Here is an 18,966-nt window from a genome sequence, read left to right on the forward strand (position 1 = left end):
GCTTGGATCATCTGTTTTCCCCAATTTTTTAAACAACATCACTGATTCTTTTCACTACACCAAAAGCACCCCCAAAATCTACTTAATTTTACGTTTTCTCTCTTTTGCAGTGGGTATTGTATAGACACTCTGTGTCACCACAAAGAAATCCAGGTTTGCCTGCATTTACAAAACAGCAAGTTTTCAGCTTTTTTCTACATTTCAAGATCCCATCCCTGATCTGCATGAAGTTCACAAACAACCCATAACTTTAAAAAAAAAATCACAAGTTTCCTTGCTAGAGTTTCTGTTTTCTTATTTATAAAACAGTCCACCACTGATGTATTTATTATCACTGCTACTCTGTGATATAATACAAAGTAAACTAACAAACTCTCTCAAATGGTGCTTCAACATAGCACTACTATTTTAAACATCGACCTTTTGATTCTCAGGATGGTTAACAAGATTTACACCAATTCTCTACAGACTTATACAGTGAATCAAATAGAAGTGTTCTTTTACTCTCTCTAATGTCTTTCAAACATCTAAGTATCCAGGTGTTGGAAGTTTGTTGAGATCAATGTCTTTATGATTGTAGTAACTGTGGAAAACTAAATATAATAATTTCTATCCTATAAAATAACAAGTCTTCTCATAGGCATAACAAATCCCACTGCATCCAATATATATTTGAGCAATATGAAGTCACTATCTGTCAAGAGAGTCATTCTAGACCATTGCTGATATGCTAACTAATTGGATTAGTGTTAGATCATGTTAATTCTTCATCTGTCAGCATCTCATCCTATATTCTGCTCTGTTATGCTCTAGATCGGTTGTCTTTAATATCATGTGTTTCCATCTTTTCATAGTGAATAAACTCAAGTAATACAATGTCTTTGGGATAATGTAGCAACATTTCCATGGCTCTGTGCAGAGTGTTTCATGATTTTAAAGTTGTTCTCCTTCAGTTTCTGAAATCACATTGCTATCTTTGATTTTGAATTGCAGAAATTCATCAGCCACTTTAATGCTGCATGATCTATCTGAAGCATAAAATCTGTCCTTATAAACAATGATAGAAATGACTCAGAGGTTAATATTTTATTAAAATAAAAATGTATTTCAAGAAATACTTACCTCCACAGGAAGCACAACTTTACTGACATGGTGTTCAGGATCAATGTGAATACCCTGTTGGCAGCAATAATGCATGCAAATGGTTTTGAGAAAAAAGATAAAACTGTTTGCTATGGTCCACTTCAGTAAATGATTGAGGGCAGTTTGTAGCTGCCTCTCAACAAACCTCATGCTTAATGACTGACATGAGATGTGGAAGTCTTCGACATAGAGCCCATTTGCAACTTAAGGGGAGAATTGTTCAGTAATGGCATTAATCTTTATACTGAAAAGTGTGATACTCAAGACAGCCCTGAGGGACTCAAAGTTCCTGTGGGAAAGAACAAGAAGGTGTTGAGCCCACATGAACTTGGAATTAGCAGCCCATTAAAAATGTTTTAATAAAAATGGGCAAATGGCCATGCAGCCTATACAAGTGGAGGTCTCCTAAAATGTCATACCTCCATGTGATATTGTAAACCTTCTCAAGGTCAAAGAAAACTGACACAAAATGTTGTTACTTGAGAAAGTTTTCTCTGATCAACATTTTGAGTTGAATCAGGTAATCCATGATGGAGCACTGCCATCAGAACCCATACTGGATGGGCTAAAGGAAGTTGTTTGAATTGGGGAACCAAACCATGTGGATGATAGTTTGAAGGGATCTTGGGATGTTTCCCAGGCTTAGAAAAAGGTAGGACAATAGCCTGGTGCCAAGCATCCTCCTGCCAAATCCAATTAAAAACAACCATAAGAATAGTATATATGTAAAAACAGCTCATTTGGGTTGAGAAAATATTTTACGTAGAGGAGCAAACAATGTTTCAACCTTCTTCGGTCATCGTCAGGTTCACCATAAGAATAGGAAAAGCAGGAAACAGATGGCCCAACATCTTATAATGTATATAATTAGGTCTGACAGATGTACTGCAGACCAATAAAGAGCAAGCTTGAGTTCCACCAGTGTAAAGGCACGATTATAGTCATAGAGATAATCAGTTGAAAAGGAAAGAGGCAATTGCTCTGCCCAAGTCTCAATGGCTAAAAAGGTGTGGGATGAAGCAGAAGCACTAAATAGCTAATAAAAGCTTTTACAGAGGGTATTGGCAATGCTTTAGGTATCAGCAACTTCCTAGCCACTGGAAAGGTAGATTGAACAGGCAACAGAAGTATACTGCCCACTGACCTTTTGAATCTTGCTCCATACGACTTTGAAACTGGTGGTAAAAGAGATGCTAGTTGTGAATTTAACTCAAGATTCAATTTATATTCCAGAAGTTTTATTCTGCCATTGATGTCCTTTTCTACTTTGATTTTGTTATAATCTTTCTTTACTTTATAGTCTTTTTGTAATTCCCCCTTTAACCACCAATGATGTCCTTTTTTACTTTTTCAATTTTATCATAAATGCTCTGAATTTCTAAAAGAACCTTATCAACCTAATTTATTTACATTTTTAATTCATCTGTAAATCAATTTCCTTCTGTAATTCTTTTAAATTCCTGTCTTTTAAATCTTGATCTTCCAATATTTGACATGAAAATTGAGGGAAAAAACATCCATCAACACAGGAAATTGAGTTGGAGTTATAAATGACCAAAAGATAGGCCAGCCAGCCAGCCCAGGTGAAAGGTCTAATGAAGAAAAGTAAAAATTACAATCACCAATTCCTGTCAAAGCAATGTCAGGAGAAGCCAGACAACCATATAATAATGGAACTGAAAGATACCATTTTAAAAATCTACATGGTTTAAAACAGTCCAGAAGGGAAGATGAAATGCAGATTGAGAAAGTCTTCCAAATGGAATCAAGGAACAAGAAAGTTATTAATTCAGAGATGATAGGTCAATGCCAAAGTGCCAAATCCACAACTGCATGATGATGACAAAAAGAGGGGAATAAAAGTCCTGAGTAGAGTGGAAGACAAGTACTATTGCTCCTGCTGTCAAAAACAGAGGGCAGCATATCCTGAACATGATAAAAAAAACAAAGAATTGGTGGGAAGAGAATAGGAAAGATGTTGATGAAAAAAGGAGAGACAGGATATGAGAGGAAATACTGTGAGATAGAACATGCAGAACACCATGACTGTTGGGGAACAAGACAGAAGGGTAAAGTGAGCACTGACAAGACCAAAGCTCATGACTGATTTCAAAGAGTCATTGCCAAGAGCCACAACAGCTAGCTGTGCACGACAAAAATAGAGTTAAGAGAATGAGGAACAGGAATAGCCTAATACAACTTTCTAAAACAAGTAGTAGACAGAGAACCATTTATTTGTAAAAGGAAAAACAAAACAAAAAAAAAACTGCAGGCAAGCAGCCTAAATCCAAGATTCCAAGGAATTTGAAAACCTTTAAAGGTCAGATCTGCAGAGAAATTGGCAAAACAAAAATTCTGAGCATAAGAAGGAAGGATGCAGACACACCTGAGGAGATCCTAAAGACAAAGATCAAAATAGAGAAAAGAGGGGAATATATGGGAACCAGTGATGTTCCCACTAAAACTACTAGGGTCATAAAGAAGAGCTTCTGGGAGGTGATGAAGGAAAGATTTAAAAGAGTAGGATAAAGATGGATGAAAACATAAATAAAAGTAAATAAAAAAAAAGAGGGGAATAAAAGCCCGGAGTAGAGTGGAAGACAAGTACTATTGCTCCTGCTGTCAAAAACAGAGGGCAGCATATCCTGAACATGATAAAAGAAACAAAGAATTGGTGGGAAGAGAATAGGAAAGATGTTGCTGAAAAAAGGAGAGACAGGATATGAGAGGAAATACTGTGAGATAGAACATGCAGAACACCATGACTGTTGGGGAACAAGACAGAAGGGTAAAGTGAGCACTGACAAGACCAAAGCTCATGACTGATTTCAGAGAGTCATTGCCAAGAGCCACAACAGCTAGCTGTGCACGACAAAAATAGAGTTAAGAGAATGAGGAACAGGAATAGCCTAATACAACTTTCTAAAACAAGTAGTAGACAGAGAACCATTTATTTGTAAAAGGAAAAACAAAACAAAAAAAAAACTGCAGGCAAGCAGCCTAAATCCAAGATTCCAAGGAATTTGAAAACCTTTAAAGGTCAGATCTGCAGAGAAATTGGCAAAACAAAAATCCTGAGCATAAGAAGGAAGGATGCAGACACACCTGAGGAGATCCTAAAGACAAAGATCAAAATAGAGAAAAGAGGGGAATATATGGGAACCAGTGATGTTCCCGCTAAAACTACTAGGGTCATAAAGAAGAGCTTCTGGGAGGTGATGAAGGAAAGATTTAAAAGAGTAGGATAAAGATGGATGAAAACAGAAATAAAAGTAGAGGAAGAGAAGGAGAAGTACATTAAGGACAAAGTCAGGAGGTAAAAACTGGGCTCAAGAAATATAAAAGGACCAAGGTCTAAGGCTTACTTAAAAGGAGTTGCAAAGATGTGTAGAACAAGATCACACTGGAACATAAGCAGCAGCCAAAAAAAGCATGATGTATAGAAATAAAAAGTTAGAATATCAAATATGTGATTTCTGAGTGTAGAAAACAGAAAAGGAAAAGTACCTGTTCCTCATCAGGAATTGAAGGCCAAAGGTAGAAAAGCTGGCCAAGATTTACCAAAAACAAGGCAGGCTCCACATAAGGCAAAAATCTAAAAAATTTCATGCCACTTGTGAGTGAGGAGCTCTTAGTGGTGCAGACAAGTATATAGCATTTCTGAACAAAAATTTCTAAATTTATTAGTTATACAAACATACGAGTGTGAAACAACAAATGCTCTGAACTATGTGGTTAAGTCACATGCCTGGTTACAGTTACTAATAAGCCTAACTAAAAACAAATGGTATAGTAATACAAGACTACCTATTTTAGAACTTGTACTTTGTAATTTTATAACATTTATTTAGTATAATTTGCAAAGAAAACTTTTAAATATGAAACTTGCATTTTTACACAACTCCAAGAAGTCCTGTCTATATCCAATGCATTTACTGTTTTTTTAATTTTCTGCCTATCCCAAAAAAATAGATATTTCTGATATGCTTTCATCTACTGAGAATATAATTATCCACACATTATCTTTCAGATCATTTTCTTTCTTTATCACTAATTTTATTAGTACAGTCTCTCATTCCCACACTTTACGATCCCATAGCATGTGGTCTAAACAACAATTACTAAAGTTCACCTAAAAAAACAGCTACAGACAAAATTGAAAGAGCAGGTTACAAAATAATTACATAAATGTACAGTAAATAAAGTAGTGTGAGAAGTAATTACTGGTTTTATGGGGAAAAGAAAACTACTTCAAAGTTAAACTTCAGAATCTAATGAAAGGTATAAAATAATCAGAAATAAACTGTAATCCACTTAAAACTAATTACAAGTTTGAGATATTGGGCTGATCTGACAAATAACTAGAGATTCTATCAGGACATCAGTCACAGAGTAGGGTATTACTAAAACTTGCTTACTTAAGGTTGCATTCAACAATGTTCTTCATGGATGGTCACTATTATTACCTACTTTGACAATAATAAAAGTGATTTAAAACAAGGCCCATTTAATTGTTTTTTTGCACATTTTATGTAAAATCTTCCTGTATTCTGAACAAAGAATGAATACAGAATAAATACCATAACACTGTAAGAAGATAGGAATGCTTCATATACCACAAAACCACAGATTTGGAAACATTTTCCGTAGTTTCTTTAGGTACACTTGATAATATTTACATGCTATATTTCTTTGAAAACTTTAAAAATTTTCTTCTGTGAGAAGATATAAGGATTAATAAATACAGTAAGTAATTGCAAAATGTTCCAGTGACACAAATGTGACTAAATATTTATTTAATACAACTGTTAAGTTTACTCTAAATACATATTAAGTATTATGATAATCAAACAATACACAAAACTAAAGCAAATTAATTATTTCAACTAATATTGTTAGCAAACACACTGTTGTCTAGTTTGCTCTGAAAATTTTAAAAAGTCAGATCATAGGTCAACAATAAATTGTTGTCAGTTTATGCAGTTTTTTTCTGATATCAGCAATGTAATACTTAGGGAAAAATAAGGTTTAAAAAATTATGTTTATGAAAATAAAACAAAAACAAACAAAAATTCTAAGACGAAAGGAAATATATTTTTATATTTTTTGAGTTAAAGTAATTTTGAAAAGGTAGTTCTGAAATACTGAAAGTTTTCTTGTTGAGTTTAAACACATTCTGTTTACAAAATATGACTCAAAATTTCTAAATGTTCTTTACATCTTTGCACACTTACCTAAAATACTCCATTCTCCCATCTTTCTTGTGACTTATTGTACATTACGTAAATTCTACTTTCCCATCATTAGTTAGATCTGTTTTCAAATTGTTGTCTTCATAAAAATTCAGTTGTTGTGAAATGTATTTCACAGTTAAGCACCCATTTAAAATTCATTTCAATTCTAAAAAGTAAACATTCAAGTTAGGCAGACATATCTCTGAAATACCGATTGGAAGAATGCTCACATTGTGAAAGAGATAGGAATAATGAACAACAATTACAGAGCAGGAAGTTATCTAGACTATAGAACTGGAGTACAATCCAAAATGAGTAATGAATTCTTAGAACTGGAGCCAAGGAACAATGAGTGAAGAGGATAAATAAGTATTACAGCAAAAAAACACAAAAAAACTCAACCTGAAGGGCACTCAGAAAGAAGGCAATTTTCTCAGCATTGTAACTCTTTGCCCATGATGTCCTTATTGGCAGTGGCATAGAGATCGGTTTGTGAGCATTAACAATGTACAGGACTGGTAAAGCCAGAAATTGGACACTGATGATGGCATAAACAAGTAGAGGACTATTACATCCTGCACCTGCAGAGGAAGGTCATTGATGAAGCAGTCCAAACACGTATTTATGAAAGGACATATTCCGACAAACATTCAACACTGGGGCACAAATCATAAGGTGGGTTATTACTGTTTGTTTTACAGCTGCAGGTTTTCCTTTTCTCTCCATCCATAAAATGAAATTAATTCTATTTCATCTACAGTTTCAATATGTTGTGTAAAATTCATGCTATCTTTCCTTTTGATGTAACATGTTCTATAAAAATTTTCTAGCTTTCTCAAATAAATAAATAAATGTGTTCAAAAATATAGTGTGAAATATAGTAACTCATTGATTTTCCACAACAAATGCAGAGGTTTAATAATATGCAAGAGTCTTGAGTGAAGAAATCAATATATAGCTTTTCAATACATAACAGACTGTACTTAATTATTGTATCTTTAATGTTTCATGTTCTTTGTTTGAAATACAAAATAATTCACAACATTAAACCTCTTGTAAATGGGTAATCATAAATGGTGGGTAGAAAATACAAACAGACTTCATAGAGCCTAAAATCACTAGTGACAAATGGAATCTTGAAACTGAAAATATATTGATGTGATGAAATAAGAATAGTAAAAACATTATGGAGATTCACTCTCCCTATCCACTCAGACATTTGGCTTCAAAAGGGTACATAGAACAAGTGGCCAAAGATGTTGCTAAATGACAAAGATTATGCAAATTAACTTTAAAGAAATGCTTAGTGTTTGGATGTTTGTTGTAAAAGCAAGCTATAAAATGAGCCACTTCAGCTCCATCCAACAGGGGTATTAAAACCTAATTATTATTGGAGGTTGGCCCAAACATTATGCAGTCAGTAATATCTGTAGATGATGGCAGGAATACATGGAACTACAATGTTGACAAGTATAAACAAATTATAGGCAAATTGCATAGGAAACACCTTCAATTAATGCACATAAACTGACAAAGTAGTTACAACATAACTTTCAAAAAGAAATCTAATTTATGGTAGGAAAGCATAGCTTTAGTAAAATCCACTGATGGATATATAATACATCATGTGAAATGTTGGAGAGAGAGAAAAGTATTATGGATAAGTGATTTATATTGTATGCAAAGAATACAATAGACATTTGGAAAGTTGAGTCATGTTCTGTTGACAGCATACATTTAAACTCAACAAAAAAAAGTTTTCAATATTTTAAAGTAAGACTACATGATCTAAATTTATGTTTCCTCAAAAGTACCTAACAGTAAAACTTTGGATATATCACAACATAAAAATAATATGGAAAACAAAATAAACCATATATTTCTTTCAAAATCTAAAACTATATATTTGTTTTTCTTGAATTTTATGCAAAATTACTGAAAGGCTATCTGCACTAGCAATTCATGATTTTGAAGTGATAGACTTGAGAGAAGACAGCTTCTCAACACCACTTACCCCAATGTTTAGGATATTCTTTACCAACAAACAGTGGGCTTCAACATTGTATTACAATGCCCCCTTTGTTGAAAAGGTGAGCAGGTTTGGTGATAGGATTAAAACCAGGGTCTCTCAGATTGCAAATCAAGTGCTAACTAACAGACCATACCAGAATAAATAATAAACTTTTCAGTATTTTTTTACTTTAATTTTTATACAGTTTTGTAAAGTACATACCCAAAATTAAAGGGTATCATTTATACACCCATGAATCATAACATGTTAATGGCTTTACCTTTTCTAGATGCAAATACACTATTAGTTATGATTTTGAAAAGTACATAGGTTTTTTTGTACACACAGTTGGAACTTGAAATACTTAAAACTGTTTCACATAACTGGAAGTAGAAGTCAAAGTAAAAAAACAATACCACTTTTTTTCTTCAGTATAGTTACATTAATTAAAATTCTAGAAGATAAAGAAGTAATTGCAAATGAAATTAAAATATTTATATAATAAAGATTTGTATAAACATGCATAAAATGACAATAGTAGCACACACACACACACACACTGTAAAAGAGAGAGAAAAACAATTAAAATGGGTGGATGTGATTTAGATTTTTTCACTTTACATATTGTTTAGGTGTCATATATATATATATATATATATATCTGGTGCTGATCGACAGAATATAAACATTACATATGCTGAAGTAATTAACTAAACCAACTGATTTCCAGTGACCCTTTACAAAGCACAATATTACCTTTAGTATTATTTCTAAGCCCCTCCTCAAGCCATGAATGGGGGGTAATAAATGGCATGAACTAAAATATTTAGTTTGTGCACAAAGATTATGATATATTTAAATTAATTAGCACACTTATGAAAGAAAAAGTTAAAAAGTTACATATAATTTAGTACAAAAACAAATACTAACCTTTTCAAATTTTCCATACAGATCCATTAGTTTTGGGTCAATTTCTTCCCATTTAGACATGGCAAGGACTTGAAGAATTTGTGCTACTTGCATTAAGTTAAACCGAGCAATAAAGCTGATAGGTGCATCTGTAATTCCATAAGGTTCTGGATTGACAATTGCTGGACAAATGAAGAAGACAAACACCAAGTCAGCACACATTGCACCAACCTCTCTAACTTCAACTCGTTTACCATTCATAATGAGAGTGTACATTTGTCTAACCAACCATGACAGACTTTGTGGAAAACAATACATATTGTTATGAATTCCCTCAATAAAACGATTGGTTAGATTTACCAGTTTATTGATAGTCCATTGTCTATATTTCAAAAGGTTTGCTTTATATTCTGGAGTTCCCTCTTTTCCAAAATGTCTCAAACGTTCGTGTGGAGGAAATCTCACAACAGCTTTTCCAGGATCAATATCGAGAAATAAGTCATCTTCCATGAGAAGATGCATAATTGGAGTGTGTAAGGCAGCAGTAAGGAAGAGCTTGGCACTAAAGAGTCCTTCATTAAAAGTCTTGTATACTTGGCTGAAAGCGCACGAACCACGGCGAAGAAGCCGTCTTGGATTTTCACTAGTTGCAAGCTGTAACACCATCAACTCTCGCAGCAATTTTAATACAAATATTTCATCTTCAGGCAATATACAACTCCCATATATTGCAGACATAACAATTCCAACCATACTCTGTATGGTATCAACTCCTTGTTTCTCACCAGTCATGAGACACGTGGCAATAAGCTTTGGATCTTCACGAAACTGTTGCAGAAACTCAGCATAAGCATTATCATGACCAGCAAGCACTCTATAAGAGTCAATGAAATTAACATTTTCAAGAGCAGAGGCTTGTTGGCAGCAGGCTGCAGGATGTGCATCTGGCCGAGAGAGAATTAAGTTATCCAAGTTGACTCGCTGCTGTCTAGCAATCCAAGCAACATGATATAAATGCTCAACAGCATTTAGGACCTATAGTATCATAAAAAATAATATGAGACAAAATATGTTTTGTAAATTTAAAGAAACTGAAAGTAAGCATTTTCTAAATATAAAAAAGAAGGAGTATACATATTTCATGTTTGTGAAGTAACCTGAACTATTTGTGCCCCAGGAGAATCCAGTTAACCCTTTCATTACAGGTTGGGTGGAATCCACCCAGCTTGTAACCATGAAGGTATCCATGAGAGTAATTATGATATGATTTTTGACAATATATTCATATGTTCACAAAATTTTGCAGGTTATTAGTAAACGTTAAAAGGCATTTGTGCACAAAATATCAGGGTTTTAAAATTAAGTATTAAGATATTTTAAAGATTTTCTTGTAAACTATTTTTTCTTTCAGAATGTTGGCTATATAATATACTAAGTAATTTTAATTTAAGATTAAAAATACTGTTATGCGTGAGAAAATTTTCAAATTTTACATGTCAAATCTTTATAACACCCAGATAATTAAGAAATGTTTTTGAACACAAAACTTTCTATTTTGTTTATTATTTTCACTATTAAAGTGGAATCTCTGAATATGTTTGATACATTTGACTGATCTTATAACTACCATAAAAATCATGAATAATTTTTTTTTTCTTTCTAGAATGACAAATTATAACTTGGAAACAAATGTTTAATATAAATATCTTGTCATAACATGTATATGCATAATTCATTATTTTTTTTATTATAGTGACCTTTCAGTCTTTGCTGGCTAAGATAGAAGTTATATGATGCAGTGCACATGCACTCAATGTTGCCATATCCAAGAATCTAAAACTAATATTTAGCCTTTACAAAGTGACGTCTTAGCTGTGTTTTAGTGGACTACTATTTTGTAAAAGAAAATCACATTTCAGTTATATTGCCTTATATATGTTCATACATTATCACTATTTACAAACAAGACTTTAAACTTATTTTTGTTAAAACTTGGAACAGTAAATACAAAAGCAAAGCAAACAATTATTTCTCCTAGTTATGACCTTTGTACTCAGGTGCTGCTTGTCAAAGGGTGCTAAGCCTTAAGAAATTTTGCACGTGAAGATGTGAAGCTAAATAATTCTTAGGTTTTATATATACGTTTGAATAACCAAACTTAATTAATTACAATACCAATACCATAGAAATCCATGATAACCTATAAAGTTTAGTAATGTAGCTGCATGTTGGTTGAAGAAAAATGACTAAAGACTCAACTTACCAGCACAAAGACTTGTCTGGAAAGAAAGAAACAACACTGTTATATTTGAAAATGGCTGGGATATTCTGGAATTTTAATTGATTAAATAGCCTGAAGTGTATATAATGGACCATTTCCAAAAATTGAAAGAGGTAAGCAGAGGGCCACTGTGTTTGATTCATTGCACTGAGGATATCTCATCATATTGAAAAGATAGGTTTCTATTTTATGTTCTAGCTTTTCAATATTGATAATTTGAGTTCTTAATTTGTACATAATTACAGACTTTGTATTTTAACATCACAATTATATAACTTGAACCAGTGCTGTATTCAACATACCACATGACACACAAAAGTTTATGTTTGGGTGTTATATATATAAGATAGGAAACTAAATAATGTATAATGTGATAATGCCTTTGACTCATGATCCATAATAGGGTTAATAGAGATACACTTGCTACAGTATAATATTGGCTATCAAAGGAAAGTTGCATGATGTAGTGTAGTTTCTAAAAACATGGTCCCCAATGTGAGAAATGTTTCTGAAAGTATTAGTTACTAGAAATTTATCTTTCAAGCACTCAATGATCTTAAATATGAGCTAGATCTTACATTTTTCAGGATCACAATGCATTCATTGTCTTTATTAACAGCAAATATACAAGTTTAATCCTTTAAAATAACTCTCATATTCCTAAACCAATACTTGATTTTTAAAGCATTTTGGGGGAAATAGTAGGGAACTCAATCTCTCACTAACATCCACTGTATTACAAAATTACTTCTTTGCTTGGGGCCTTGAGTTTGCTACAGCTGCCACCAAAGTGTTTCATAATCTTTACAAAGAAAAAGTTTGCTTAAATGGAACTTTTGGTGTGATATGTTAAAAACAGAAACATTACTACATATTATAAAACTGTTTGGTAACATTACAATGACTACAATAAATTTATTTTTACTTGAAATTCTTCTTACATTTAAGATATTTCATCAAATTTCTAAAAAAATAAATAATATTTCAGTGAAAAAACTGATCTATAATATCCATTTCTTTCAATGACTCAAATACTGGTGCAGAATATGAGCAACTCCATAAATACAGTTTTGCCATTTGCATATGATTTAATGTTGTTCTCTAGAAATACAAAGTACCACTTTTAAAGCTGCACTTTACAGCAATGTAACACAAATGAACTTGCATCAACTAGCATGCATTTGATACAATAATAGCTGTAATGAATTGAAAAATTATTACTTACATAACAATCATTTAAAGGTTTTAAAACCTGTATATATGAAAATGAAAAGTTTAAACAAGATGCACAGAACATTATAATTCATAAACCAAAGTGTATGTGGCACTTTTTTTTGTATCTCAGCAAAACTGAGCTAGAAAATCCAGGGAATGTTTTAAGCAAACCCTGTTTTACATGAAAATAAATTTGGAAGCATCTGGCATAACAATAAAATCTATGGTGATATTTCAAGAATAACATTTATTTAAAACAGAAGAGAAACTGAGTTCCACCATAAAAGTAGGCCTGAGTACACATGAAGTATGTACAAATAAAAGTATAACAATAATAATAATATTAATAATATTTCTGTACAGAGATTTCACAATTTCCATTTCTTATAACTGCTCAGAAGTGATGTTTTACAAATAAAAGATTTCCCCACAATACCTCAGAAAAGTTCCTTACCTTTTCATTTAAGTTTTGCAGTTGCTGACGTTCAGCTGTTACAAACAAATGTTCCTGTCGAAGATGTCGAGCTAAATCAAGAAGTTCCATGCGAGCACCCATTGTTACTTTCTTTGGCCTCATTCCCACAAGAGATTTCAGTTTTAAATAGTAAACAGCCCTTCTCTTCTGTGAAGTAAAGCATTAACTTATGAACTAAAACATTTTACACTGAAAAATGTTAGAGAATTTAAAAACATTCATCAATTAAAAAAAACACTTGTTAAAGTATACACTGTGCATAAATGAATGTCATAATATACAGGTAATATTGAAAAATAATAAAAATACATTAAAAATGAAACAATGAAAAACATAAGAAATCCCAGCCACCCAAAGTAATTAAACTATTATAAACAAACCACTTTAATTACTTGCTTAATGACAAGTTAAAGCCAACATGTAATTTATCATTCAAAGTTTGTTTGTTTGTTTGTCAATCATAAAGCTATACAATGTATAATCTGTAGTTTGCCAACCCAATATTTAGTAGACCTACTGCTCAGCCACAGGGGGGTTGGGGATATTTACCATCTGAAGTGTTCACGTTACAAGGTCTGTGTAACAAACACGAAGAGTTGACTTGCTGTAGCAGTAACAATGAAATAATGTAGAAACTATTATGTCTTCTTTCTAAATATACCAAGTGTTCCTCTAAATAATAATATGCTTTGAAATACAGTTTGCCTTTCTACATGATATTCAGCTATGAAACTTATTCTCTGTAAACAACAACATGATAATTTTTGGTGTAGATGAAAGACTAAATGTAATTCACTTATTTCACACAGTATTAATGTCTTAAAATGAGAAATATTAAACAGGCTAGTTATAAATTTACAGCCTAAAACAAACACACAATACTTTAAAGGAAAATAAACTGTGAATATCCATGTTCTCATGTTGCATGATTTTACTGAACACAAGTGTGGCAAGCAGGTGGGTGAAGTGAATTTTGTTAAATAACAAAGGTATAAATACAATGTTCTTCAAACATATACAACTTTTGGAAGTTTACCAGGTGCAACATCAAGTGTCATATAAACACTATATTATGTATGTACCATATTTTTATATAGAACTAACTATCAAAGAAATAAAAAGGACTACTAATGCACCAAAAATTTTAAAATTTGGTTGAGAAAGAAAAGAATTACCTTATTTTATACTTTATAAAGGTTTTGCTTTTACATCATTGTAACATTTTATTTCACATAATTTTAGTACATGTATAACAATGTCTATGCATGCATCTGTGCAGCCTTTTTGAATAACAACAGAAGTAAAAGCCACAATGTAACAGAAGACAGATGTTTATCTGAATGTTACAGTGAAACCATGACAAGTGGCAGCAAAACTGCTGCAGGACTGGGCATGAGAAAGGGGTGTAGCCTTATCTTAAATGCCTCTGAAGGATCTTCACTGGGAGTTTTAGTTTTCCTGAATGATTTTGGCAAGTTATGATGCTAATTTACTTACATTTCATAAAAATCTGATAAATTTTCTTTCCTTGATTTCTTAAAATGTAAATCCTTATATAGGCATAATAAAATGCATTCAAATGCAGCATTGTAAAAAAAAAAAAACAAAAAAAAAAACATCCTAGACAAATAGTTTAACTTCAATCTTTACCATAGTTTATTAGCATTAATCTAGATGTACATTTTTTAAATTATACTGCTTAGATCTAGTCTTACCACGTTGTTTATTCCAAGCTGCAAGCCTATTAACATATACAGGATACATCTATTGTAAAGTTCCTGCATTTAAAAATAATTACAGCAATGTTGAAAAAGTAGCATAACATATTTAATACAGATTATTAAAAATAGTATTAAGAAAAAAGTAAAATGAAAAGAGAAAAACACTAAAAATGTCTCCCAAAACAGAGATATTAATATTAGGCCTAACCTTTGTTTGTCAACAAAATGATCACCCAATAGTCAAAGATTTTTGGTTTTTGCAGTACAAGTCAATACTGAATGAATAAAGCAATTCATAGGGCTATAACATACTAATGCAATCTCAATACATTTATAAGATACATCTTAGCAGGGGGTTTTGGAGAGTCAGACACCTCTGATGACTTTCATTTTAAATACAAACAACAAATATTTAAATCATGAATGGAATGTTAAGCTCATTAAATTGTATCAGAATCAAGATAATTTTATAGACAATGAGCTTTCAGTGAGTTCGATATAACATTCAATGTCATAGCACCACTGAATAAGAATCTTGAATGCCCATTATCTCAGAAGAATGAGATTCCCAAATGCAATCCCGATTATGCTGGCTCTACATCTAACATACACACACAAAGTTTTTGTTAGTTGGTATATGCATATATACATTATTAAATATTTCCCACTTGCAAGACGATCGAAAGAAGCTATACAACTGCATCAGTCTACATTCTAAGTGTGTAAAAACTTAATTATATTACTATTCAGACACAAAAAAAACTAAAAAATAAATGCATATTAAAATTATTAAATCTTTAAACCAATGAAAATTTTACAAACAAAGCAGTTAATACATTAAAGATTTAAACTGTCTAGCATTTTAATATACCAAGAATCTTTATTTCTCTGTTAAAACTGCCAACATGAAGAAAAGTTATATGAGGAAATATAGGAGCTGATTAAAGTCAGGTGATCAACAGAATTTGCTAACCTATAATTTTCAAAATGACTAATCTCCCAACTTTACTTTTTTTTAAGTTTTAACTATCTTACTTTTAATCTGGTAGGACATTTTCTCACACTAAGTTTCTTCTTCTTGATCCTAGATTGCTGTATGCGAAATGTGTCATAGGAAAAATAGTACAAACTTGTGACTGGCTAAAAATAAATTTAAATATTATTCCATAGATGTGTCCCTATAAAATTTCCAAATATTTTATCAGAACTGCTGAAAATACACATTACTTAGCAACACTGAATACAAGACAGAAAATTACTAAACCTTATAGTAACTTGTAAGAGTAGAATTAAGCACAAGTTAAAATAAATTACAGGTGTTTACTTCTGGAGATCAAGTTATCTTGGTGATTAAACATTTATTTTTAAAATAATTACAATGAACTTAAGTAATCAAATATAACATGAAGTCAAAACAGTAATATTTTGATTATTTAGACAACTGAAATATTTGAAAAACAGTAACAACCAGAAACAAATATTGTTCTGGAAGATGCAAGAAGAAAAACTTTGATTAAAGGTAATAAATTAAGATGTCTAAACAAAAACTTTTATTGTTTTATTTCCTGCAAAGTTTTAAGTAACGTCCTTCATCAGGCAATAAAGGCTGCATTAAAAGTGAATTAGGCTCAGAAATAGTTATTGAAAAACAAATTTGGCATGAGTAGTTTGGAGATTACAGATCATATTGTTAATATCTTTGTATTCAATAATCGTGTAACATAAGTTGATGTTTTCATTTAATTTCATTCATTCCCAAACGGTTGTTCGCTTGTACTTACATACATCTCCTGCAATAACTCCAAAAGTATTTTCAGACTCCAGACTAAAGCAATTTTTAGATTGTTAAATGATTTATTGTCCCATTATATATCTCCCAAAATCCTGATATGCCAGACTTCTTAAAAATTTGTTTTTCAACAAGATTTCACTTGTTCTTATTTTTTACAAATATTTAATATATATTAAATCACCTATTATGTTCACACACTTACACACAAATCTCATTCATACTTCCTGTGTGTGTAAGGGGTCAACAAAATACAAATTCCCAATGATTCAACACTGAAAAGGTTAAACCTCTCAACCACAATTTGAACAATAAAGATAGCTTTGGAAATTAAAAGCTTTCAACAAAATAAGTTAACATACAGTATAAGTTTGTGGAACAACTTTTCTATACACTAGAGAAAACAAATCCAAAGCTTAAAAGTTCTTATATTACGTATGATTCTCATAGTCCATCTTTACATTCTCTTCCATAAATGCTGACATCTTTCCTGTATACAGTACAATTTATTCCAGATGAGACTTTGCCAGTTTCATATTTGGTCACAATAACCTTCTTGCATTTAACTCCAAAATATTTATATGCAAAAGCCACAACTAATTTTTCCTATTAGGTGAAAGCTTTACAATTTTATCAATAATCACACCAAAGTCTTTCATTCACACCCACAACTCTCATGCAGAAAATAGTTTTCCAAACTACTATGCTGCAAATACACAACCTACCAATACCTAAATGTATTTATCATGTCATAAGCCATTCAGTAGAAATATCTAGTTCTTTTTAAATATTCTGAATAAAATTGACCTTTCTCAATACCTTAGTATTATTGGTGAATTTGGAGGCATTCTGCTGAAAAATTTATCAGAATTATTGAAATGTAGCATGTAGGACCTTTGTTATATTTTTTAACTTGCAAAATATAAACATTTGTCACACATTTTATTTCTACAAAATTACTTTTTATCCAGTTATTATTTTCATCAAAGCATTTAGTGTCCAACTTACATTTAGCATAGATGGGAAATCAACCACCAACATGACTAAAGGACCCTGACATAATGGTAGAGAAGTTACTCAAGCTATTGAAACAATTTTTTTTTGTAGTAGTAAAGTTAATATAATTTTTGGTTGTTTATACAGATATTAATAACAAAAAAAATATTACTTTATGCAAATCACTGATTAGGTCTAACATCTCAATATCTACAAAGTAAAATTTAGTTATTGAAACAAGTTTAGAAGAAGGCTACAAGGATGATCCTGAAGATGGAAAGGTTATTTTAAAGGGACATGTAAACATTCCTTGTTTTCTCTTAAGGAAAGAAAGAAATTTATATTAAAGTTCATAAGTTTATGCTAAGGATCAATAGAATAAAGTGCTGTATCCTGAAGAGAATATGACAAAAAGAGTATAAGATTTAAAAAAGCCAGGCTTCAGTTAAGGCAATTCACTTATGAAATTTGGAAAGGAAACGATGATTAACTTAAAAATAAATAGTGGTTTTAAATTTTTATTTTCAATATTCTTAGGAGAAGCTGTCTTGAGAGAAAAATATGCTCCCTTGTCAATCATATGTTCTGTGACTTATTGCAATTAAACTTATGGAAAAACAATCAGCAAGGCCTCAACAATCAGCAATCAACAAGAACAAGAAAAGTCCTATCAAAAGCTCAAACAAATTGGTAAGATATGAAATGTCTTTTCTAAGACTAATGCCAAGAATTCCTAATTAAAGTCTCACTTTCAAAACCCTTTTCTAAAAAATGTTTCTTCAACAGCAATGAAATACAAGGAAAGTTCCATGCTATTTTTCAAACATCTTCAATAGTTTTGAAGCTCTTCTTAGCCTTTATGGTAAAAAATTGTCTTTGTTAGCAGATTAGGCCTACTTTTATTTTTCTTCTTCATAATAACATTCTCTTTCAAATCTCATTACAAACAACAAAGGAATAACTAAAAGGGTACTCAGTAGAGCACGTACCTTTGCCACACAGCGTTGATCATATTTAGCTCTCCAAAAAACATATATGTGTCTGTATGTTTGTCGTTACAAATGGACATGGACCATTTTTAGCAGGACAATGAGGAATAGTATTCTATGTGCACAAGTTTCATCCAAATCTTATTTTTGACTGAGTTATAGAGCAAATATAGGGTGAAAAATCAATCAACAGATAGGGATGC

The 18,966-nt window shown here is 31.6% G+C and overlaps 1 protein-coding gene across 11 annotated transcripts in view; it reads right to left on the reverse strand.

The window, feature by feature from the left end:
• Gapvd1 (GTPase activating protein and VPS9 domains 1) overlaps positions 1 to 18,966 on the reverse strand; it is an 85,560-nt gene that overhangs the window by 62,079 nt on the left and 4,515 nt on the right. For 6 of the 11 annotated variants that reach the window (XM_076497633.1, XM_076497634.1, XM_076497631.1 and 3 more), the window contains 4 exons: positions 16,025 to 16,129; positions 14,984 to 15,046; positions 13,248 to 13,415; positions 9,319 to 10,332 (listed from right to left, as the gene is read on the reverse strand). In XM_076497633.1, the coding sequence (XP_076353748.1) occupies positions 9,319 to 10,332; positions 13,248 to 13,415; positions 14,984 to 15,019 (1,218 nt within the window). In that variant the 5' untranslated portion in view covers positions 15,020 to 15,046; positions 16,025 to 16,129. The remainder of the gene's footprint in view (positions 1 to 9,318; positions 10,333 to 13,247; positions 13,416 to 14,983; positions 15,047 to 16,024; positions 16,130 to 18,966) is intronic. The other 5 variants (XM_076497639.1, XM_076497640.1, XM_076497630.1 and 2 more) reach the window with 2 other exon arrangements.

This window comes from Tachypleus tridentatus, chromosome 4 (genome assembly GCF_004210375.1).
Source record: "Tachypleus tridentatus isolate NWPU-2018 chromosome 4, ASM421037v1, whole genome shotgun sequence".
In the NCBI taxonomy this organism is placed as follows: Eukaryota; Metazoa; Arthropoda; class Merostomata; order Xiphosura; family Limulidae; genus Tachypleus; species Tachypleus tridentatus.